At 35.2% G+C, this 26,113-nt stretch overlaps 1 protein-coding gene and 1 pseudogene across 2 annotated transcripts in view; both read right to left on the minus strand.

Annotated features, from left to right (window-relative positions):
* ARHGAP24 (Rho GTPase activating protein 24) overlaps positions 1 to 26,113 on the minus strand; it is a 697,105-nt gene that overhangs the window by 346,968 nt on the left and 324,024 nt on the right. For both annotated transcript variants that reach the window (XM_074323892.1, XM_019731289.2), the window contains exon 2: positions 16,098 to 16,294. In XM_074323892.1, the coding sequence (XP_074179993.1) occupies positions 16,098 to 16,274 (177 nt within the window). In that variant the 5' untranslated portion in view covers positions 16,275 to 16,294. The remainder of the gene's footprint in view (positions 1 to 16,097; positions 16,295 to 26,113) is intronic.
* On the minus strand, positions 22,475 to 22,574 carry LOC141570253 (U6 spliceosomal RNA; annotated as a pseudogene).

The following is a 26,113-nucleotide window of genomic DNA, read 5'->3' on the forward strand; positions in this document are numbered from 1 at the left end:
AAACCCAAACAGGCCCTCACTGAGACACACTATAATTAAAATGGCAAAGTCTAAAGACAAAGAGAGAAAGCTGCAAGAGAAAGGCCACTAGTAACTTATAAGGGAGCTCCCATAAGACTGTCAGCTGATTTCTCAACAGAAATTTTGCAAGCCAGAAGGGATTGGCACAAAATGTTCAGTGTAATGAAACGCAAGGACCTACAACCAATGGTACTCTATCCACCAAGGCTATCATTTAAAATTGAAGGACAGATAAAGAGCTTTCCAGACAAGAAAAAGTTAACGGAGTTTGTCACCACCAAACCAGTATTTCAGGAATCTTAGAGGATTTTTTTAAGATGAATAATAATAATAATTATAATAATAATAATAATAACAAGAAGAAGAAGAAGAAGAAGAAGCAGCAGCAGAAGAAGAAATATAACTAATAAAATGGAAATAACTGCGTATCTATCAACAATTACTTTCAGTGTAATGGATTAAATGCTGCAATCAAAAGACAGAGTGGTTGAATGGATTAAAAAAACAAGACCCTTACATATACTGCCTACAAGAGACTTACTTCAGATCAAAAGACACACACAGATTGAAAGTAAAGGGATGAAAAAAGATATTTCATGAAAATGGGGTGAGGGGGAAGTGGAGGTAGCAATACTCATACCAGAAAAAAATAGACTTTAAAGCAAAGGCTATAAGAAAAGACAATGAAAGACCCAGTAATCCCACTTCAGGTTATTTATCTGAAGAAACCCAAAATGCTACTTCCAGGGGATGTGTACATCCATATGTTCATTGCAGCATTGTTTAAAATGGCCAATATGTGGAGGCAGCCTGAGTTTCTGCTGATGGGTGAATGGATAAAGAGGAAATGGTGCATATATACAATGGAATATTGCTCAGCTATGGAAGGGAATGGGTTCTTGCATCTGTGGTGGCATGGATGGACCTGGAAGGTATTATACTGCCCGGAGAATAAGACAGAGAAAGACAGATGCGATGTGGTTTTACTTATATATGGAATCTAAGAACAAGATTAACAAATAAAACAGAAACAAACTCATATGAGGATACAAGAAATATTTTGATGGTTGCCAGATGGAAGCGGGGGTTGGGGGTTATATGAAAGAAGGGGAAGGGATTAAGAAGTACAAACTGGTTGTTACAAAGTAGTTGTGGGCATGTAAAGTATAGCATAATGAATATAATCAATAATATTGTAATAACTATGTATGGTGTCAGATTGATACCAGATTTGTTGGGGTGATAGATAGGAGGGGGTTGGAGGACAGAGTGAAAAAGGTGAAAGGATTAAAAAGTACAAATTGGTGGTTACAAAACAGTCTTGGGGATGTAGAGTAAAGCATAGGGCATATAGTCAATGATATGGTAATAACTATGTATAGTGCCAAGTGGGTATTAGACTAGTAAGAGGGAATCACTTCTTAAATTATACAAATGTCTAACCATTATGCTGTACACCTGAGATTAATATAAAATAATATTGAATGCCAACTGTAATTGACAAATTTAAAAAGGGGGGGGGGAAGGGAAGGGAAATAAGGGCCCAAATTTCCAAGTATAAAACATATAAGTCATGGTGATTCCATAGAGCATATGGAGTAAAGTCAATAATATTGTGATAGTAAATAAATACATAAATAAATAAATAAAGCCCTCAAGTGTGACCTAAAAAAGCAGATCATCCTTTCCTTGGGGTGGTGTAAGAAGAATGAAAAGGAAGATGAATATCTTTCATCTATTCGATTCCATGAAATTATAAAACCCAGTTTCATTTACTGCTTGAAATGTCCAAATCTATTTTCCAACATCATATCACTAGGTCTTTAAATCCCATACCTTTTTAATTTCTAAAGTCATAACTCTAAAATAGATATACAGTTTAAAAGAACACCTTTACCCTGGATCCTTTCGGGTTCCTCTCTAGGACTTCAGCCAGCAGGGATACATTCCAGATTTATTTCCATAGAATCCACAAAAGTGAGTGGCAGAAGGTGGGTTTGATAGGCCAGTACATGTCCTCCTCAGTTCCCTGACACGTGTTGAAGAAGACCATCCATGGTACATTTCCTGATTAGCCATTTCTATCTTAGGCTGTAATTTAGGGGACAATCATCATCCACTGCTATGCATCACTTTTGTTTTGTGTCAGAAACAGAATGCATCGTATCTGCTTTGTCCATGAATCTTCTTCATTGTATGATTTTGTAAAGACAACCAGAAATAAAACACAAGTTTATATTAGATGGTGTTGATGGATCGGGGTGGTGTAAAGTGAAACAAATAAAAGTGGGAACCGCCTGCACATGCCTACAGAGCTAACAGAGGCTCATTTCATGAATGATTGCAAAAACTGAGTATTAGGTATAGGTAGATGGATTTTAGCAGACTCTGCGTCTGATCTTAGCTATATATTCTCTGAATATACCTCCCAAATAGCCAAGCATCATCTACTGAAAGCCAATACCCCTCTTCTAGAAATACTACAGCCATACTATTGTTGTAAGAATTAATTATATAATAATATAAATAGAGTACTGAGCACATAATGGTTTGTAATTAACATTCACTCCCCCTTTGTCTTCCTGAAAAGTCACAATAGAGTTAGGGATTACCTCTTAAAATGTATCTTCAGTTTTTATTAATTGAAACTATTTTTAATTGCCACTCTAATAAAAAAATTAAAATTAAAAAATGGCTTGCGTTAATTATGCTCTAAAGTAAGAAATCTTATTACTATATTAGTTTCTAGGATTTCAGAAAACTGCTAATATATTTTACAAGAGAAAATCTGAAATTTTCAGACAGACATCAAAACTGGAAGTTTGAAAAGTATCAACTGTGTAGAATGGCACATAATAAAAGTTCTCAGGGATAGCATCACACAAATCCTGTTTCTCAATTTAAAATATAAGAGGAAAGAAAAGGTCAAAAACAAAAATGCAATTTCTGCTGAAGTAGCAGATCAGAGATATGTAAACTTGGAAAGACAACAAATATTGCTTCTAAAACTTATTATTTCTATGAACAAAATAAATTATATGATTTAAAGTACTTAATTAAAACATAATAAACCTTTCAATTCAGACTATTACCTGAAATCTATAAGCATTTTGAGGGTATTTGCCCCTCACCCAGTAATACTAAGTTATATTACAAGAATTGGAAAATTAATACCTGATATTTAAATTAACCCCATTGTAAAGTTTTTACACAGTGACACAAAGAATGTCACAGTCTTTGCTCTGAAAAATGAATTCATTGATAGAATTTCGAGCAGTAAGCAATAGCCTGGTAAGTGATTTATGCATGTATTTTCTAAAAATACAGCCGAGTTTTCTATTTTATAAGTTTTGCATCTCATAATTTTGGAAGGACAGGGCTTCAGAGGGAGCAAAGTCATTTGTATCTTTAGAATATTCTCAAGCATTTTTAAAATGTCCAAAAGAAAAACCATTTTAAATAAACACTGCCTTTTTTTAAAATTACAATTGCATGTAAAATGATAGACTTTAAAGAGGAAGTTTGGAAAACACTGAGTATCTTAAATAAGCAATTATGTCACAACTTGTGATAATGACTAAAACTGCCTTCACCAAAGATTTTTTGCTCATTTAAAATTCAGACTTACATAGACTATTTAGAACACTTATGAAATCTTTGTGCAGTTTGAAAATGGAATCACTGTTCATTTTCCCTCAGGACACTCTAAAAGTAAATTACCCATTTCCAAAATATCTGTGGATATTACAATGCATATTTTATAGGCAAATATAATGATTTGGCAAATAATTAAAAATATAAGCTCACTGGAAGAATCATGAGACTTTAATTTCTAGAGAGCAGGACTGTTTGTGGGGCTAAGCAAAACTTCTAAAAACCTGGGATTGAGAAACAACTGTAAAGTGACTCATTTCATCTCTTCATGTGAAAGAGAATATACCAGAGAAGTGATGTATACAAGGTGACATACGTTTTTAATGGAAGAATAAAGTCATAACGCAGGAGAGTCCTTTGCTCTTTTACTACCGTGTGTGTGCGTGTGTGTGTCTGTGTGTGTGTGTGTGTGTATTACAGGATGTAAAAATCTCCTTTAAAATCTAGAGAAAAATGTAAGTATTAAATCTACACATTAAAATAAAAACAACTAAAAAAAGATTCAAAATTGATAAAGGGATTTGACACCACAAAGCTGTCTGAAAATGTATTAGAGTCTCACTACGGATGTTTCCTGTCTTTCCTGGAGGAGGTTATGAATGTTAAGCAACATAATTAAGTTAGGATCATGTTGGTTTATTCAAATAATCAGTGCACACCGCAAGCTAGGCCAGGATTATAACATTTCAACCCACATCTAGATTACTGAACTCAGATCTACAGATTTAGTTATTTATTCTAGTCACCTATTATAATTTCTTAGGATTGGCCACAGATAAATCAAGTAGAAGACATGCATCTATTTTCCTGCGCCTATTATTTTAAACTTTAGTGAGGGTAGATATATTATTTAAGCATTTGTGATCCCATATCTAGGAAAACATACTTAAGTAGGAATCCAGGTTAACAAAGATGAAATGAGGACTCTGCTAGTAAATTGAATTGATTCTGTTAATCTCTTCTAATGACTGTGACACAAACAAGAACAATGAGTTAAAAGAAAAAATTATAAGTTAGAATTTATGGAGTTCTTATTATGATATATCTTTAGTAATTTAGCATTTTAAAATGTTAGAAGTTTTATATACATATATATGACAAGGTACCTGACTGAACGGAATAGTGTTTCAAGTTAATAGTCATAAGAAATGAAACACATGAAAGATTTTAAAATCGCTAGAATTGTTATTAATAGTTAATGAGAGAATGTTAGTCCCACTTACTGGGAGAAAAAAGTATGTACATTTCACTTATGAGTTGTAATTGAAAAAATATATAAAAGTACAACGTAAGTTTTTTTAATAGGGTCTTGAGTTGGAATTATCTTATTGTCCCAAGTGCTGGGATGGGATGAGGAGAGATATGGATGAGATTTAAACCAAGCGTGAAGCCTGAGTTTTAAATTAGATTGAAATTTAACAATTAAATATGACTAACACAATTCCCAAAAAGGTTACACATAGAGTTACCATATGATCCATCAATTCCACTTCTAAATATATAACCAAGAGTAATGAAAACATATGTCCACACAAAAACTTGTACATGAATGTTCATAGCAGTATTATTTGTAATAGCCCCAAAGTGGAAACAACCCAAATGTCCTTCAACTGAAGAATGCATACACAAAATGTGATATGTTGATATAATCAAATATTATTCAGCTTTATGAAGAAAAGAAGTACTAATACATGTTATACACTAATACAAGCCAAAATTCAGAAAGTGAGAATAATAACTCATGTATCTGGGGTTGCAACCTTATACATAAAAAGTGATCAAATGGTTTATAAATTACAACTTACGTACTTTATAATCGATAAATCATCATTGAATGAATGAACATATGGTAATAGCACTAGAAAAACTGAGAGCAACTGGATTTACAAAGGATAAAGCTACAGAAGAAAAGACAGGAAGATCAAGTGCCTGAAAGAAAATAATTAGCAAATGGCTGTGGAATCTTTCATATATCAGGGGGTGGGGGTATGTAGCCTTTTAAATTACTCTAAATACTACAAGTGTAAGTGTCTAAATTGTATTTTCACCCATTTATTTTTCCCCAAAATTCTCCTCTCCATTAGTTGGGAATAATGGAAATGTGCCTAACTTTATGCTAATGAGATAGGGATAGTCTGTATCCAGGCTATTTGGTTCTGTATACTGAATTGCAGCACAAATACAAAAGTCTTCCGTCAATATGTGTAAAAGTGATTCACTGCAGTAGTTCTCTCTGCTAATTGGTATTGAAGAATAATAGGTGCTGTACACTGGAAGAAAACCATGGCTGCCTCTCTCTGGGGTGGTCCAGTTTTGCAAAGGGAATCCTTCAAGTCTCCATGGCTGTCATCATAATCATTTTGGTAAGCTCTAAAGGAGCTCAAAAAAGCAATTTAAGCAAAAAGAAAAGACATACTACAAAGATGAACATTTGTTTTTTGAAAATCCTTCCATGAATTCAGTGTTTTGACAGCATAGGTCACAAGTGAAAACAAGTTCTCTTCTGCTCTGAAGTTAGCATTATTTGCATGGGTTGAGCATCTATTATTCCCTTCATTATTCAAGTAATAAGTTATATATTATAGATCCTGACTTCTAAACTGCTCTGTCAGGGTATCCCTCGGACAAAGACGGTAAAAAATGATAATGCTGACGATATGATGATGATGATGATGATGATGATGATGATGAAAGCTACTTCATGTTTGCTAACAATTACTCTGTGAGATAGGTATTATTATTATTTACTTACAGATGAGTAATTTACGCAAGTAACAGGTAACATACCCAAGGCCTGTAGCTAGTGATAATGAGGTAATAGAATGTGTGTGTGTGTGTGTGTGTGTGTGTGTGTGTGTGTCTGACCCTGGTTCTGGCACAGAGCTCCTAAAACCCTTGTAGTTTCCTAAATGATAAGACCACTAGGAGCATCTTTTGTTCTAATATTTGGTCCTTGACCCCAGTTCCTGACACAGGAACCTTTGTAATTTCATGGGTGATAGAAATATCTTTTGTTCTAATAAGATTACCCTGGGTGGGCTCCTGGATGGCTCCTGGATGGGGGCTGGTCACCAGAAAGTCCAAGTCATGATTAGAAGCTTAGAATTTTCAGCTCTACCACCCCTACCCCCATCCTCCAGAGAGGGTTTTGAAGCTGGAAATGAAATCAATAATGGATCAGGCTTACATGATGAAGGCCTCCACAAAAATCCCCAAAGTACTTGGTTTGAAGAGTTTCCAGATGGATAAACACATTCATGTATGAGGAGAGTGACCCACCCCAACTGCGTGGGGACAGAAGTTCTTGGGTTCAGGACCCTCCCAGATCTTGTCCTATCTATCTCTTCATGTGGCTGTTCATCTGTAGCCTTTCGTAAACTGGTAAACATTTGTGTTTCCCTGAGTTTTGTGAGCTGATCTAGCAAGTTAACTAAACCCCAGGAGGAAGTCATGGGTTCCTCCGATGTGCAATCAAGTCAGTCAGAAGTTGTGGATGGCCTGAGGTCCTCCTGTGTGCGACTGGCACCTGAAGTGGTGGAGGAGCAGTCTGGTGGGACTGAGCCCTTAACCTGTGGGATCTGACAGTGTCAGAATTAAGTGAAATATAGGACACCCAGATGGTGTCTCAGAGAATTGGTTGGAGTGGGGAAAACCCCCCACACATTTGGTGACCAGAAGTGTTAGAAGTGAAGTGTTCTGTGTGAGTTTTCCTATACGGAGTCTAGACTGACTCTAGAATCTGTACATAAAACAATTGAGCTCAACTGCTTACCAGGGAAATGTCCAGACTGGATAGTCAATTCTAGAGAAAATTATGAAGATGAAATCTCTCCCACTGTGATCCCTCTGACTTCCATATCCCACCCATCAATTTCGTCTTTATCTAAGACATCCTCTGCTGCTCTTCACCACAGGTGCCTTCTAGCAGCAACAGATTTTCTCAGTTCTGCCTCCTACAATCAAAAGTGACCTGATTGGCATTCCCACAACACATGTTTAGGTAATAATGGAGGATAGAAGTGCTTATCTGGTGCATAGTTGTTTTTCAATCATTTTTCCAGAGATTATGTCATAATACAAAATAGGCTGTTGATTATAGGAACACCAGACAGAGTTGCAGGACTGTCAGAGGAGTCCTTTTTGGAAAGGTGGGTATTTTGGATCTCTTCAGAATGAGCTATGTATAGGATGAACCCTGTTTTAATTGGTTAGCTCTAAATCCAGTAATTCAAGGAAAACAGATACATAAAAGCAAGTGGAATGTAAGATATCAGGATAAAATCTACAATCCATAACACTGCTTACTGGACTCATGACATACTCTTCTGTGCTTACTTCTCTAAATTCATCTCTCATCACTACTAGTCTTATTTCTTAGGTGCTGAAATACTTGACCACCATCAATTCCCCAACAGTCTACCAAACGGTCAAGGCCTACACATTTTAGTCTGCCACACACACCACCCCAATAGCTTGTGAACAAGCTTTACCCTCTTTCAGTCTCAGGTTAAATATATATATTATTTTGAAAAACTGTCTCTGAACCTTGAAATGGTTATAAGTGAACCTCCTCTGACCTCCAATGGTTCCCTAGATTTCCTTATTAAGATACTCATTACATTGTACAGTAACTGCAATTGTCTATTAACATCCACTGGAATTTAACACCATCTTCATGGCTGTTTGGTCTTACGTGATCACCTGTGGCAGAGACTCCTAACTGTTTTTTTTAAATATTTTTTTTATAGTGAGAAGTCACAATTTTGCTATTGAATTCCACACATTGTGCTTTGACTCACAGTTTTTTCTGAGCTAATACCTGTATGCACATTAGAAATCTATAAATATGTATTGAATTTAAAACATACAGGCAAATGGATGAATGAGCACTGTGAATATCTTAAAAAATAAATTACCTTTTTTGTCATAATATTATAAAAATAGCTAAAATTTATTTTATGCTTACTGTGTACAATTATTTACATAATTATCTCACTTAATCCTGTTAACAATATTATGAGGTAGGTATTATTGTTATCTCATTGTACAATTAATAAATTGAAGCATAAATCAGCTGATTTACTACCCACTGCATCGTAATTATTGAGTGGATGAATCAAGATTCAACCCAAACAAGCTGTCTCAAAGGTCTATGTTTTTCATACTCTAAAATAAAGAAATGCCGTGCCTAAATGATTTTTGTAAGCAATAAAAAATTCTTCAACTAATAACAGAATAAAATAATTTTATGTTAATAACATTGTCTCTTGATATAGTCATTTCTAGGAAAGAGCTAAGAATTCTTAAAAATGTATGATGAGGCACAACAACATTTTACGGTCTTTTTAAATACCAAGAAACGTAAACGCTACATGGAAAGTCAGTTTTAGATTTGAGGATAAAAATCCAAGTTTCAAGGTTGCTAGTATTATTTTCAACACATAATTGAGGTTTTGGCTTCTTCTGGCTCATATATTTTAACAGAGAACATCAATTGCCTTAGAGATTTCTAGATTTCATTAACTCACCAGTTTCATTAAATACATAAAATTAGAGCGTGCTCTTAAATCAGTAATCAATTCTTGCACACTTAGAGGTCAGCCCTCAGGTTATAATTCACTCAAAATCACTTTGTTCTCTAAGTTAAGAAAATCCATTGTGATCTAATAGTGTCATCTTCATCATGTCCTCCTAAAAACCCTCCCACAATTGGATCAATATCTGTTGTAGAAAGTTTAGACTAGATTAATTGGGTTGGTGCCTGTTCGGATTTCAGTCATTTTATCAGGAGTCTCAGACTGGCTTCTAAAAATCAATGCTTTCCAGTGTCAAATTCTAGTACCAAGCATATGTCAGAGACATTATCTAGTATGGCCATTCACTAGTCTGAGACTCAGCTATTATTTAAGTAATAATATACTTTGTGATAGAAGTAAAACAGAAGATTCCAAAAGGACACTAAAAATTTATCACTGAGTTCATTTAACAAAATCTACACAACTGTCATAATTTTAGGATAACTTTAATCATTCTACTTTATCTCTGACTCAGCTAATTCCCTCATATTACAGTATCTATAATTAAGGCCACAATCATTTGTTATGATTATTAATAAAGAATGGACAAACAGATATTGTCACAAAGTCAGTTTAAATCTGTTTTAGAACCTTTTAAAACAGCTATCCAAAAGTCCTAGGGGTGTATAGGGTAGATGGGAGATCTTTTTTAAAATAAATATTTGTGTATAGTATGACTTTTAACTTGTTTTCCATATGTACATAGGACTTTATTTTAGAGATAAAAAATTACCTAAAAGCTGGAAAAATACAGTAGTATATTTTTTTACACTAGTGGCCTATGAGTCACTGAAATTATGTATATATTAATGCATGTTCAAAATTGACTACATATATCACTTTTCTGTATTCATGTTTTTCAGGAACAACCAAAATCTACTTTATTTTTAAAATCATTTTTTAATAAAATGCATATCTATATAAGTGCAAATAAACACTGTAGAAAATGGTTTCTGGACGATCTTTGGCCTAGATAAACTAAAGTTTTTTCCATTTTTAAAATTGTAGGATACTAAAAATTTTAGTTTTATATATTTTAAATATAAAATAGTTAACATTTTGAAATAGACCTTTAATATATTGCTAGAGGAACTCAGATAAAGGCTTGAAAGTCTTGTTTAAAAATCAGGTGTTCGCTCCAGACAGAGGAGAACCTACAAGCACTTTGGCCTTTTGCTCAAAAAGAAAATACAAGAAGAGTAGCAATGAGACTTTTTAAGTCCTCAAACTCTTGCAGATTGTGGAATATTTGGAAAGGGGCAATTTGAATAAGAACATGAAACATCAATATTAGGTTCACAATTAAGTATATAATGCACTAAATCAAGTACATTAGATTCTAGTAAAGATAAAAGTTGATGGTACAAGTGGAAGAAATATCAGTAACATACGAGTAGGTGTTTTTTGTTTAAAATTAAAGTTTATTGGGGTGACAACTGTTAGTAAAGTTACATAGATTTCAGATGTAAAATTCTGTAATACATCATCTATACATTACGTCGTGTGTTTATCACCCAGAGTCAGTTCTCTTTCCATCACAATGTATTGGATCCCCTTTACCCTCATCTACCAATCCCCTCCCCCCTTAACCTCTGGTAACCACAAAACTATTGTCAGTGTCTATGAGTTTTTGTTTCTTCATTTGTTTGTCTTGTTCTTTTGTTGTTTTCAGTTTTATATACCACATATAAGTGAAATCATACAGTTCTTGACTTTTTCTGACTTTTTTCGCTCAGCATAATAATCTCAAGATCCATCCATGTTGTTGCAAATGGCACTATTTCATCTTTTCTTATGGCAGATTAGTATTGCAACAAGTAGGTTTTCAACATAATAGGTGTTATGGACTAAATTGTGCCTTCCCCACCTCAAATTCATCTCTTGAAGCCCTAACACCCCAAGTAACTACTTTGGAGATAGCGACATGAAGGAGATAATTACATTTAAAAGAAGTCATAACAGTGAAGCTAATCTGTTAGGATTTGTGTTCATATAAGAGAGAGAGATACTAGAGCACTCTCACTCTCCTGCACACAAAGGAGAGGCCCTCTGAAGACGCAGAAGGAAGACTGCTGTCTGCAACCCAGGAAGAGAGGCTTCACTAGAAACCCACCCTGGAAGCACCTTGAATGTGGATTTCCCTTCTCCAGAACTATGAGAAAATAAATTTCTGTTATTTAAGTCCCCCAATCTATGTCATTTTCTTATGGCAGCCATGCAGACTGATACAACGGGAAATAGCTGCCATTATTCCTTTCAAACAAATTAGTACAGTTTTGCAGCTTGAGTAGCACAGGTGTTCTGAAAATAACTTCACACTGCCTACCAGAGAATCCATTATTTTTGTGCAACATACGCATCACTTTATGTTGTGACCTCACCTATCTCTCTAACCCTACTTCTTATCATTTCACTATACTCACAAAATGGAGCTATCTATAGACATTCATTTTACAATTCCATGTTTTTCCTCTGCTCTGAATTCCTTTCCCCAATGTATGCAGTAGGACAATTAAGTTCGCGAACTCATCCTAGAAAAAGTGCTACATACCTCACTGCTGAATATCACTATGGTCACCTTCGAAGTACTCCCCTTGGGAAGCTATGCACCAATGCCAGTACCTAGTCAACCCTTGAAAGCAATTTTGGAACTCTTTTTCTGGAATGGCCATCAGAGCTCTGGTCATATTACCCTTGATGTCCTGAATCTCATCAAAATGTCTTCCTTTCAATATTTCCTTTATTTACAGGTAGAGAAAGACGTCATTGGGGGCCAGATCAGGTGAGTAGGGAGGGTGTTCTCAATACAGCTATTTGTTTACTGGCTAAAAAACTCTCATGGTGCCGTGTGAACTGGTGCATTGTCATGATGCAAGAGCCATGAATTGCTGGCGAAAAGTCATCTAACTTTTTCATGCAGCATTTTCAGCACTTCCAAATAGTAAACTTGGTTAATTGTTTGTCCAGTTGGTACAAATTCATAATGAATAATCCCTCTGATATCAAAAAAGGTTAGCAACATCATTGCAGTAAGTTTACAAACTTAATTGTCAGACCTCGTAAATACCTGGAAAATGTTCACCAAGTAAGAGTCACCTCTTGCTTTGTGCAGCCTTCCCCAACCCCTTTAGACAGAATCATCACTCACTCCTTGGCACTAATTATATCTGTGCTTTCAGAGCATTCAGCATTTACATGGCAGCTTGTCCCTATTACAATTTTGTGTATGTTTCACCCAATAGATGGCCAGTTTTTAATAACAAGGATAATGATGGAATTGGTTCTCTTTATTGAGTTGAGGGGTAATTCAATAAAAGTTTTACTGAAATAAATAGAGAAACTTTCTAGGGCAGGAGGGACACAAATTTCAAGAGTTTTAATATACTCATTTTAGAAATGCCATCAAGAGAGAGGAACACAAACACAGATTAAATTTATTGAATATTTTCAGCTGGTTAGGAATGCTTAAAAGAGTGAATTTTTTCATTTCACTAGTGACACTTCCTCCCATATTATTGAACTGGCCCTTATCAAAATATATGAAGGCATTCTTATGCTTGGATATGGCAATACTGAAAATAAACAACCAAGAAGTTTCTGACTAAAAACAAACATAAAGAACAGTTGAAAGCATGTGAGCAAGCAAAGGGCTAAACTGAAGGAACATTGGATCATGAGTAAGGAAATCTAATTTCTAGTTCCTCATCTGCCATTCATTAACATCCCTTGGCCAATACACATACATATACACACAAACACATATACGCGCGCGCACACACACACACACACACACACACACACACACATACACACACTATCTATAAAATGAGGACTGTTATGACAACTAAATTTTTCCAGTTTAAACATTTTTCAAGATGTGCAATAGTTCTTCATTGAGGTGATCAATTCTTTAAAAATTTTTCTGTAATATATCACAATAAGATTTATTTATTGTGATTTAAACTTCATTGATTTAAATACAGAGTTTTGGTTTTGATATATGAAACTGAGAATAGTCAATACTACTCACCAGGCCTGGTCATGGCCCCGCCCGCCCCGCTTGGCTGTAGACTTTCACTGACTCACTCAACAACTCATTCAAAAACACGCATTAGCACTTACAATGTGCCAAGAACCTACCCTCACTTAAAGGATCTACTTTAAAGTAAGGAATTAGTCCAATCATAGGCAAAGATACGATCCTTTAAAATTACCAAGTGCCCTCTGATACAGAAATTGCTGGTTTTTAATACGATTCTATTTTCATGTGTTTAAACATTACTGTAAAAGATTAAAATTTTAAAGTACAGTGTTAAAATTCCTTCATTACTACAAGTTACACTGGGTTGAACAAAGAGAAGGTTTATTTGGTCTGCTTTCAATTGCTTGTACTGCCATGAAAGATAAGAAAGAAAGAAGGAGAGCGAGAGAGGGAGGGAGGGAGGGAGGGAGGGAGGGAGGGAGGGAGGGAGGGAGGGAGGGAAGAAGGAAGAAAGAAGATAATTCAAAGTTATTTATCCCAAATTTTGATTGCTTTATTAATAGCAAATCTTTAACAAATAATATATAGAGAGAAAAACTAAAAATATTTTCTGGGGGGATGATGGTAGTCTTCCTTTGCATTATATAAGCATTAGTACTTTCTTGTCTATTTTGCTAATTTCGATTATATAAGTCTACAAATACTAGTAACACTAGTATCAAAATACAATGTGCATTAAAAATATTATAAATTAATTTTCATTTAAAGGCAGATTGTCATTTGAGTTAATCAAGGTTTTGCATTTTCTTATTTATGTTTCCAATTTGGTATCAAAATAACTACATTGCACTGAATACTATTTGTGGCTATGTAGATTTAAGAAATTACACAGAGAAAGATAGCCAATGCAGTATGATACTATTCTCTTTGAACAGTTTAGGGCAGAGTTCCTCAATCTGGGGCTCATGTACATATTATCTGACATCTTCAAGTTCTCAAATTTTAGAAACACTGAGCTCAGGCTTGATCTACTGTATCCTACCTTCATTACTACAAGTTACACTGAGTTGAACAAAGAGAAGGTTTATTTGGTCTGCTTTCAATTCTCCACTCACTTAGCTCCTGCATCCTCTGTTTTCTCCTCTATGTATTCCCTTGTTTAAGTCTTGGATAAGACTTAATTAATCATTTAATTCATACCCATTCTAGTTAATAACCCAGTCCACCAAACCATGCCAGAATAAGGGTCCACGGGGTAAAACACTGAATATTACTCATACTTCTCCCATTTTATTCATTGGATCCCCATTTTCTACGAGTATGTTTTTTCACATTAACTCAATGCCTTTCTCTGAGTTTAGTAAAAATGGTTTTATGTTGAAGATAATACTTTAATGTATTACATACTATAAAACAAGGTGCAATGAGTAAAGAACCCTGGAGTATACGATGAGAAACAAAGACTACTGCTTTGCATCTGATCTCTATAGATCTAGGTCACGGTGCCTCATATCTTTAAGCCACAATTTCTTCATCTGTAATGATAATCCCTATATTCTCCACTGGTTTGCTATGATGAATGCAGTAACAGGTACAGAAATGCATTATAAATGTCATGATACCAGTACGAGAAATTCTCATTAATGTAGTTGTGAGGTTTTTGGCTGAGCCATAGGAACTTGGACTTAGAGGCAATATATGGCACCACTGTCTAACTTTGGCTAATCTACATTACACATATACCTTGGTCTCTTCATACATAAATGGGGATAATCCTACTTTAGGATAATTTTTTAAATTTCATAAAACAATATAAATAATTCTAAGTCAGATGCCTGGGCCTGGTAAATGCTCAAAAAGTAGTAGTAACTTCAAAAAGTGACTGAGGTTTATAGTATATACTTTCATTACTATTTTTATTTAATCCAGTTAGGTGAATAAAAACTCTGTGAAAGTATAGTGTCTGAGGAATTTAAAATACTAGAGCAGAGCCCTGATCCAAATTCTTAATTAAGATCTTGAACTTTAACACAAGGGAAATAGCCCCAAGAACATACCGTTAGGGATATTTATTTAAACTAATCTAAAACGTTTCTGCTCTTATTTATATATCTTATACATGTAGACGAAGGAAAAACACAGACATGATGCCTCAATTTGCGTCTCCCTTCATCAATCCATAAGCGATGATTACAGCTAAGAAAGCTTGTTGTAGCTACAGAGAGAGATGGAGATTTGTCTTCTCTCTCATTCCAGCCTAGAGATTTGTGGCTCAGAAAATGATTAAGTAAATAAGCAAATAAAAGACTGCTTAGGCACCACAAAGAAATATAGAAACTCTTCCCAGAGGAGTATTCTATGTGTGCTGGTTGGATGGATCAGTGTTGTTCGCTTTAGCTTTACATCCCTATTACACGTCAGTTAAGGTAGAGGGAAGAACCCCAGAGAATTAATACTGCAAGTGTCCCAGAAATTACTGGAAGTTGCATTTGCAGTCTTCCTTCAGATCTGTGCTTTCAACTTATTTCTGCGAAAAGGAATGATGCTTGGCTACAATATATATCTTCTAGTGGACGACCATTAACATTTTCTCATAAAGTAAGTTTGCCTGAGGGACTCAGACATTCTATTCCAGCTTAGCAAGAATCAAAATTAATGTTAGACAAGTAGTATTTGCCTCTTGGCCTCAATTAGCAAGTTCATCATCTTGAACCAAGGTAAACAATGAGAAAAAGTGTGAAAGATGCCGGTGAACTGAAGGAAACTGGAGAGATTGGGTTGGCATCAGTTTCCATCAGTTTCAAGCAAACCGTTTTAGTTCTTCAACTGTTTAAGCCCACAGTGCTTTTTATTTTGTCACTTACCAAGGGCTTCGTTTCATCTTCATCTTTGAAATAATAGAGCTGATCTCCCTTAAGCACAAACCAGCGGGTATGCCAAGTCTTGACAAAGCCTCCTTGCTTCCTCAGCCACCCACACTTCATGGCATTATTCCGCCCTCCTTGGTGGGTATTCTCCGCGGAGTCATTGTTCTCCTCCATTATCAAGCGGATGGATTTTCCTATTTAGCAAACAAACAAACAAACAAAAAGAAAAGAATAAGGTGCTCTGATATCAATTCCTTCTTAAATCACCCTGTCCTTTAAAAAATATAGGAGGCATGAAAATGTATTATCAACTCACTTGTCAAATATCTAGAAGTAAACCACAGACCTGACAACAACGTGACTGGAGGAAACATGGACAGAGTCTGTGGTGTCTTCTTCCTTAAATGAGCTAGCCAGCTGGGTGATAATATCCTTTTTTTACTAAGTAGAACTAAAGAATGGGAAAGTTCTGGGGGTAATGTGTTAAGAAGCAATTTTTTAAAAAACTAAAACAACCAACAAAAACATAATTCTCATGATAATAGGCCTCTGTGTCTGGTGTACACTGATTGGGGCCAGCTTGTGCAGGCCTGTGATTATCTGAGCAAACACTAGCCTGACACATGTTAAAGTTTAAAGGGACTATTTTAAAAACCTCAATGGAAGACATTTGTTTTACATATGTGAAACTTTCTCAAGATGTATCTGGCCCTCCACCTCCCTCCCCTCAAAGCGTATCCCCTTGAGAGTTTCTTTGACTGGTCAGGAATTAGTGCAGCTGAAAAAGTTTAGGAAAAAACAAAACAAAACCAAAAAAAAACCCTGCTTAGCCAGATGAGTTTCCTTTTAACATCAGGAGTAAGTGGTGTGCTCCAGTCAATTACACGATGAAGAGCATTTCAAGGTTATGTGTGAAGGAGTATAAGACCGTACACACTATACATAAAAAGAAAATGAATTTATCATAGAGAAAAAAATTAATCAACAGGTGAGAAGCTAAACTGCCACAGTAAGAAAGAGGGAGGTAGCTTTCTGAGCGAGCCAAGGACAATTGGTTAAGAATAAAAGACATTTTCCTGTCCCAAAGGCTTCATGCAAATTCTTGCTAATGTTTATTTCTAAGCACGTTTTCAGGAAGTAAAAAGTGCACTCTTACTCTTCTGTCTTTGATGCGGATATAAGGATACAGATTAAGCAATAAAACATGGAATTTTCCTGTTCTGGCATATCCATGCACAAAGCTATTTTTTTCTGCTTGATTCCAGAAAATAAGCTGTCTTTCTGTCTAGTTCTTATTTCCACCATTAATTTTTCAATTGAGTTGTATATACACAACCCTAGTTATAAACTCCATGAAATTTCCATTGTCAGTCCTTAGTTACTTAATTAAGGTTCTTCTATGAAGGTGAAGGGTCAAACCTTCCATTGCTGGGCTTTTCGTTTCTTTGAATTTAGTCCTGTCATTACAGTTGCAAAGATGAAGCAGAACTTGGGCACTAACTACTTCAAATTTTGATAATCTCAACCATAGTTTCAGTAGTGTTGCCCCTTCCATTGGCATGCATTCCAATCTATCTCCATCTCAGCTTTTTTTTTTTTTTTAATTAAAGTTTATTGGGGTGACAACTGTTCGTAAAGTTACATAGGTTACAGGTGTACAATACTGTAATACGTCATCCATATATCACACTGTGTGTTCACCACCCAGAGTCAGTTCTCTTTCCATCATCATATATTTGATCCCTTTTACCCTTATCTATTTCTGCTTTTATCTCCATCTCTTTCAAATACTTTTAAGCTTCAAGTAGACCACTTGACCACCATCTGTCTAATTCAATATCCACTCTTTCCTTTCTTATACTGAAACATCTTTCTAATTAACAGGCCCACATCTCTATAAAACACTGCTCTGTAAGGCATTCCCATGACAGTAACACCTTCCTGCACACCTTCCCCCACAGTGTGCATGCATGTGTGTGTGCAGACTGGCTCATGCCTAATGCTTCAAGTTTGTTATGCCCTTAGGCAGGAACTTTCATCTCTTTTCTTTCACATTACTTGACCTAGTATAATGAGCCAAGTAAACCTCACTCTAAATGAACAATAAGTGCTGCAACATAATTTACATAATAAGTGTGCTTATTTAGGCCACTCTCAATAATCTTTTTTGTTTTCCTGGTGTTTAAATTGTTAAAATCTACACAAGTTGCTATTTCATCATTACCTACTTACTCTTTGACCAAATACCTTAACTTATAAAGTTGAATAAGACCTTAAAACAAACATTAAAACACACACACACACACACACACACACACACACACACACACAGAGACTGTGCAACAAATTCTTCCTTTTGGGCCCTTCTTTTATTTTTTTTTTCTTTCCTCTTATATTTATGCTTATATTCATTCATTAAGTTTGAGAAATCCCCTCTAAAATTCTTCAAGGTAATTAGCAACCTACTATCAATAATATAAAAAATACAAGTGCCCAATTTCACTTTCGTCTAACATTAATGCCTTACTAAAAAAATGTGTGCACATTAGAACATGGTTTATGATTCCTCTTGCATATGTTGTTTACAAGTCTGGTAAAACCAATGACAGCATCGCCCATTGAACTCTTGGTATCGTGCCTATATTTTGATGACTTCAGAATGCATCAGCAAGTGTTTTATTAGTACTAATTGTAACAATTCATTAAAACAGAAATGAAAACAGATTGCATCATATTCCTATGGGAAAATAATACCAAACTATTGCTGGATGAGCAAAATTAAGTTTTACTAAAATAACCACGATATTTATAGAGGAATCTTGATATTTCTGCATAAATTACATGGCTCAAATTCTACCCTTCATCCTTAATAAAATCAAGATTCCAGACTGGATCATTTCAAACTATGGTCCCTTCCACCACTCTGAAATCTACCATCTCTGTAATTCCACAAGCGTAAGGACACCAGATATCCTCAGCACTTCATACCATGTCTGCCATATGGTGAAGCACAATCAATGTTTGATGAATTAATAAAAATTGCAATAGGTTTGGTGTTAAATACCTAAAAGTGAATATGATCTCCGTCTGAAACCTGATCCTGCCCCAAACCTGATCTTAATAAATGGCACCATGACATACCCAGTTAAAAAAAAAGGGATCATCTTTGATGCCTGACTCCTCCTCACCCTGAATATCAAATCTATCAGTAAATTCAGAAACATTTTCAAATCTATGCAGTTGGCTCCATCTCCATTGCCACTCCATGATCAAGCCACCATTATCTTTTACTAGGTGATTCTAATAGCTTTCCAACTGGTCTCACTGCTTCCACTTTTAATCACCAACACAAAGACACAGGTACCTCCTCACACATATTCATTCTCCACAAACAGCCAAAGTGATTTTTTAAAAGTTTAAATCAAATAACAATTCTCTATTCTTAAGTTTTTGATTGCCCTTAGATAGATGATTGGATAAAGAAGATGATGTTGTATATATACACAATGGAATACTATTCTGCCATAAAGAAAGATGAAATATGCCATTTGTGTCGACCTGGATAGATCTTGAGATTATTATGCTAAACAAAATAATTCAGACAGAAAAAGTCAAGAACCATATGATTTCACTGATATGTGGGATATAAAACTGAAAGCAAAAATGGAATAAGACAAATAAAGAAACAAAAATCCACAGACATAGACAACAGTTTAGTGGTTACCAGAGGGTAAGGGAGGGGTGGTAGAAGAGGGTAAATGGGGTCAAATATATGGTGATGGAAGGACAACTGACTGGGTGGTGAACATACAATGTGTGTTGAAACCTATGTAATTTTACTAACCATTGTCACCCCAATAAATATTAATTAAAAAGAAAACATTTTTTTTGATTGGCTCCCATTGTACTTATTCTAAAACCTAGAGTCCTACCATGGCCTATATGTCAGTGATCATCTGGCACCTATTTTACTTTAGGAAGCAATCGAATTTCTTAAGTACCTTGAAAGGACCTTGGGTTTTCACACATGGTTGTTCTCACTGGACTTGATGGTTAAATTCTATGCATCCATCAGCTCCTCTACAAAAGCTTCCCTGGTGCCTACGTCATCCCCAGTCTGGACATTGCCCTTCCATGAGCACCTGTATCACTCTAGACATAACCTTTATCACACGTGGGCCATGTGCTTAGTGCTTTACAGTCTTCTACACCATAACACAGTTAGAGGAAGGGCTCTCTGGAACCCCTGCCGACTAACATGTAATGAATATTCAAAGGTGTGTTAAATAAATATAAATGAATGAAGGAATGAATGACAGTGCCAATGCATCCATCAATCTTTGGGGCCTTGAGACCAACCCCCCAGAGTACACTGTAAAAAACCTTTAAAAATTGCTGTTATTAGACACCAATGAAAGGACCTCAGGCCAAATTCTCCCATCTAAATCTAATTCTTTAAGTTTTTAGCAGTTTAAAGCTAAGCTAACTTCAGAAACTATGGAGTAAAGAAAACTCTCATATGTCTCACTGCTGATGCTCCCTTTAATCATAACTGAGTTAAAAATAAAGAAACATTTCTTCTTAAAACTGAAGAGTTTAAGTGTGAAGAAAACATGGGATCTGAATAAAGTACCACAGTTATGAACACAAAGTTTAAAATAGTCACCAGAAAAGCACACCTGGGGAAACTTTAAGAGTAATAATTTTGTATATGTGTAGTTATTTTCCTGAGGAAGCACTAAATATCCTGTTGCTTGATTTGTGTGAAATTACATTGTTCAAAATATCAGAAAACAGACAGTAATAGAAAATTATGTATATAGTGGGATGAATCAGGAACGTCAATTTACATTTCATTATTTTAAGTTTCAATATTTTCAAATTCATTTGGTTAAGAAGAGAAATCAAAATGACTTAATGGGATGAATCATTTTTCAAAAACATCTTTTATGTATTTATTTTGTTTTTGTTGCATGTTTAATGCCTCATTCTTTGTCGAGAGTACCTTCTTCTTCTTCTTTAGGAGGTTTTAATTCAATAAGCAGGAAGTATTTTAATATCTACTTAGATATGTTCCCACCACCACATCACTATTTGAGGGATAAGTAAAAAAGAGAACCATTAAAATTCCCCATGCTAATAACCTGAGTAAAAACAAAAGTCAAATCAAAACAAATATTCTGCCATTGATGGAATTAAAAGAGAAAAGACAGATACATGGCAATTCCACTGCTGCTCTCTAAGCCCATCTTAGACGTTATTCATTAATCTCAGTTCTCTTTTCTGCAGAACCTAGATACACACCCAGATGCCTTCTCAATGCATCACTCTAGAGAGTGGCAACCAATCAATCATGTATGAAAAGGAGAGGGAGACTCTTTGTTACTTTGATTCTATAAACACACCAAGAATTGAAAGTATTCCTCTAAAATAAAATAGTAATTCAGAAGCTCCCTGAGAAAGAATGCCATTCAAAATGGAAAAAAAAGAGACAGTCAACTTTTTTCGTTTTGAGGTAAAATTGACATAACATTAGATTAGTTTCAGTTGTACAACATAATGATTCTATATTTGTATGTACAGTCATTCACCACTTAATAATGGTGCTACTTTCTGAGAAAAGCATAATTGGGCGATTGCCCCATTGAGCAAACCTCATAGAGTACACTTACCCAAACCTAGATGGTCTAGTCTACCACACACCTAAGCTATACAGCACAGCCTACTGCTCCCAGGCTACAAGCCTGTACAGTGTGTCACTGTACAAAACAACACAAAATTAAATCAAGCACAAGAGAAGATGATGCAATCAAGAGACATGGTGAACACAAAATGTATGAAGCTGTTGCCAGTGTAACTCAACATACAGTTTTATGGCAAATTTTTATAGGTAGAAAGAGTATACTCTAAAGTAACGATAAAAAGTATAGTATAGTAAATACATAAACCAATACTGTAGTCGTTTATTACCATTATCAAGTGTTATGCTCTGTACATAATTGTATGTGCCATCCTTTTATACACATGGCATCGCAGGTTTGTTTACACCAGCATCACCACAAACAGGTGAGCAATGCCTGGTACTCAGATGTTAAGATGCTTATGACATCACGAAGCGATAGGAATTTTTCAGCTCTAATATAATTTTATAGCAGTACCATCCATTGTATATTCGATTTGTCCTTGACCAAAATGTTATGTGGTGCAGGAATCTATTGCAAAATGATCATCATAAGTCAAGTTAACATCTGTAATCATATACAGTTACATTTTTTTCCCCATGATAACTATCAAGAGCCACTTTCCTTGCTACTTTCAAATATGAATACAATAATATTATTAACTACGCTGTACATTAACTTAATACATTACATAACAACATTGAAAACTTCACGACTTTGCTTGTCATCCCTGTGCAGGCGCCATGCTGATCTTTGTACCGTTCCAATGTTAATATATGTGCAGCTGACGCAACCACAAAAGTCAGCTTTTGGTGGAAAGAGCTAATAGTTTGCTGAGAGCTCTAGGTTGGCAACTATCATTGCATTGTCTGGCCACAAAGAACAAAGAAACCAGATCTGAAACAGGAAAAAGGAAATCGGAGTTGGATGTCTCTTATTTTATATTAATTAATCTAATCTATGATTGGACCCTTAAAAATAGGATCAGAAATGTGATTTTTTAAACCTTTCAATTTTTAAGCTTTTGTATGTCCCTCCCCGCCCTCACTCATAGTTCATTAGTAAAACTTTGTTTTGAAAACTGTCTCAAGGAACAAAGAAAAGAGGTTTTCCACATCTACTTGGTTTCCCCAAAAATAAGACCTAGCTGGACCATCAGCTCTAATGCGTCTTTTGGAGCAAAAATTAATATAAGACCCGGTATTATAGTATAGTATAGTATAGTATAGTATAGTATAGTATAGTATAGTATAGTATAGTATAGTATACCATATTATAGTATATTATATTATACAGGACCTGGTCTTATTTCAATATAAGACCGGGTCTTATGTTAATTTTTGTTCCAAAAGACGCATTAGAGCTGATGGTCCAGCTAGGTCTTATTTTCAGGGAAACACAGTACATCTGAAAAGTAATGGGATTATAATACCCAAAGGATGGGCAGCAACGGCCGCGATGAAGAAGAGCTTTAGTATACAGTGGGAACTGTGGGCAGGGCAAAGCTGAAGGAAGTGGAATGCTGAGAAACACAGGCTCAGTTGGGGAGAACCTTCTCAGCTCGGTCATCCCCTCACCCTAGGAAAATAACCTCTTACTTAAAGACTGTCTCCATCTCTCTACCCTCATGGTCACACTTTTAAGCTCAGATAAAAGCTTACCTGAAATACTACTTTTAATGTCAGAGTCCTTAGCAAGTCCAACCCAGGAAAATCAGATATGTTGTTGATTACAAAATCATTTTAAGGCTCTCTATGGGGCCAGCTTTTTATTCTACCACACTACAAAGAAAATACTTTACAAGTAGGTAGACAAAAGATAATCATTTGTCTACCATGAATTCTCAGGTTTTTCCCCTTCAAATGCAAGCCTTAAGGTAATTAATGATTTCCAATAAGGACCTCTTCTTTGTCAATTAATCCTGTGGGTTGAGTATCATCAGCTTTGTTTTATAAGCTCTGAGAAATTACTAGGCACTCTAAGTACATAAATCTTGTCCTAATCACTGCACTACAGTGGTTTATTATATGGAGGTACTGACAAAACAGTCTTTTCATTAGAATTTGAGGGAAGTGAGATGTCAAAGTGAAAAAAATCTGACTGCTATTCCACTTTATTCAGCATCATTCACGTTGTGATGAATTTTGATGTGTTAAACTTTGATCTTTGATGAAGTACCATTATTCTCATATAATTTGAACACATTTTAATTCTTCAGAATATCTCATTAATTCACACTTTGGTTTTAGATAAACCGAAAAGAAAGCTAGCTTTATTGCACCTAGATATATTTAATTAGCAGTTCAGTGAAAGATAAATAAATCCTATACATAAACTGCCATTTTTAAAAATAGAAAGCTTGGTAGGGCACATGTTTTTTTGGAATGTGCAGAATCCTATCTTTGGGGAACCCTTTCTCCCTCATGCTATGTTGTTTCAGTTGGTAGCATTATCCCACTGCCAGAGGGTGGGCCTCCACCTGATTACACATAGGTCCTGAGTTCCGCAGGAACAGCGACTGGCCAGGGAGTGGGCTTGTGATGGAAATATAGAAAGACGAGCATCTGAGGCTGACCACATTCCTCTCCCCTGACCCACAGAGGAAAGCTGCCCGCAATATGAAGCTGTGCACAGACAAGTAGATGTGAGAGAAGAATGGAGACAGCTTTAAATATCCATCCTCATTCTAGTTTCTGAAATCCTGGCCTTGTGTACCTTCCTTTGATCCTATGAGATGCCTTATTCTTCCCAGCAAAGTGAACAAATAAATTCCTATTTGCTCAGTCTAGTTTGAGTTAGTTGCTACCCTAAAGAGTCTTTATTAATACCAAGGAAAAACAATAAAAAATATTTCTGTAAAAATTTTCTTTAAAATAATAAAAATCTAGGTTTACAGCACATAGAGCTTCCCCTACTTTTCATCACATACAAAAAATAATTCAAAGTGAATATTAGATTGAAATTTGAAAGCTAAAACCTCTAGAAGAAAACAGGAGAACAGATTCTTAATCAGGCTAAGAAAGTGATTTTTTTTTAGAAAGGCTACAGAAAATAATAACCATAAAATTTATAATTTAGACTTTATGAACAGTGAAAACTTCTGCTTATCAAAAGACATCATTAAAAAAATGAATAGGCAAGCCAGACAGTATCAGAAAATAGTTGAAAAACATATATCTGCCAAAAGACTTACACCCATAATATACAAAGGATTCCTACAACTCAATAATAAAAAGACAAAAAATTACAACATAGGATACGGAAAAAAATTAAATAAACACTTCACAAAAAAAAAAAAAGATATACAAACGTCCAATAATCTCATGAAAAAGTCCCAGCATCATTAGACATCAGAGAAATGTATATTAAGATCCAAAGAGAAGCCATAGATAGCATAATCATTTGAATGGCTATAATTAAAAACAGGCAGATAACACCCAATGTTGGTGAGAATATACAGCAACCAGAATTTCATACACTGCTGGTGAAAGCATAAATGGTGCAACCACTTTAATAAAAGGTTTGGCCATATCTTGTAAAATTGAATATACCCCTCCCTACCTATGACTTAGCAATTCCAAGTATAGATGTATAAACGAGAAATGGAGTACATACGTTCACAAAAATATTTGTACAAAAATGTTCATAGTAGTCTTATTCATATTAACCCCAACTAGAAATAACCCAAATGATGACCATCAACAAGTAAGTAGATATACAAACTGTGGCACAACTATACAGTGAAATATTCCTTAGTCAATAACAATAACAAGAACCAAACTCTACATAACATGAATGAATTCCATAGTTATTATAATAAGTAAAAGATGCCAGTTATAAGAATATACACTTCATGATTCCATTCATATGAAGTTCTAGAATAGGCCAAACAAGTCTATGGTTACAGAAATCAGAAAAATGGCTCCTCTTGAGGGAATGGATACTGAGAAGGAAGATGCAAAGGAGTCTTTCTAAGATGATGGAAAAGCCTTATATCTTGATAGGGCATGAGTTACATGGGTGTAGACATTTGTCTAAATTTATGAACTGCACACAAGAATTGTGCACTGATTATGTTGTTCTCACAACTTATATTCTCCCACCCCATCAGAAAAGAAAAATATTGAATTCTATTTAGTAGGTTTGCTGTTTACCATTTAGTGGTATGGGTTAACAATTCTGAAATCATCTTCTGTGTATTCCAAGTTGAGCAAATAAATATATATGGTGAATATAATGGGAAGCCAGGTTTCTCACTGTTGGAAAAGGAAGTAACAATTATGGAAATGGGAAGACGAGAACATATCTTATGGTTTGAGATTAAAATTAGAG

Source organism: Rhinolophus sinicus, linkage group LG02, assembly GCF_036562045.2.
Source record: "Rhinolophus sinicus isolate RSC01 linkage group LG02, ASM3656204v1, whole genome shotgun sequence".
Classification (NCBI taxonomy): Eukaryota; Metazoa; Chordata; class Mammalia; order Chiroptera; family Rhinolophidae; genus Rhinolophus; species Rhinolophus sinicus.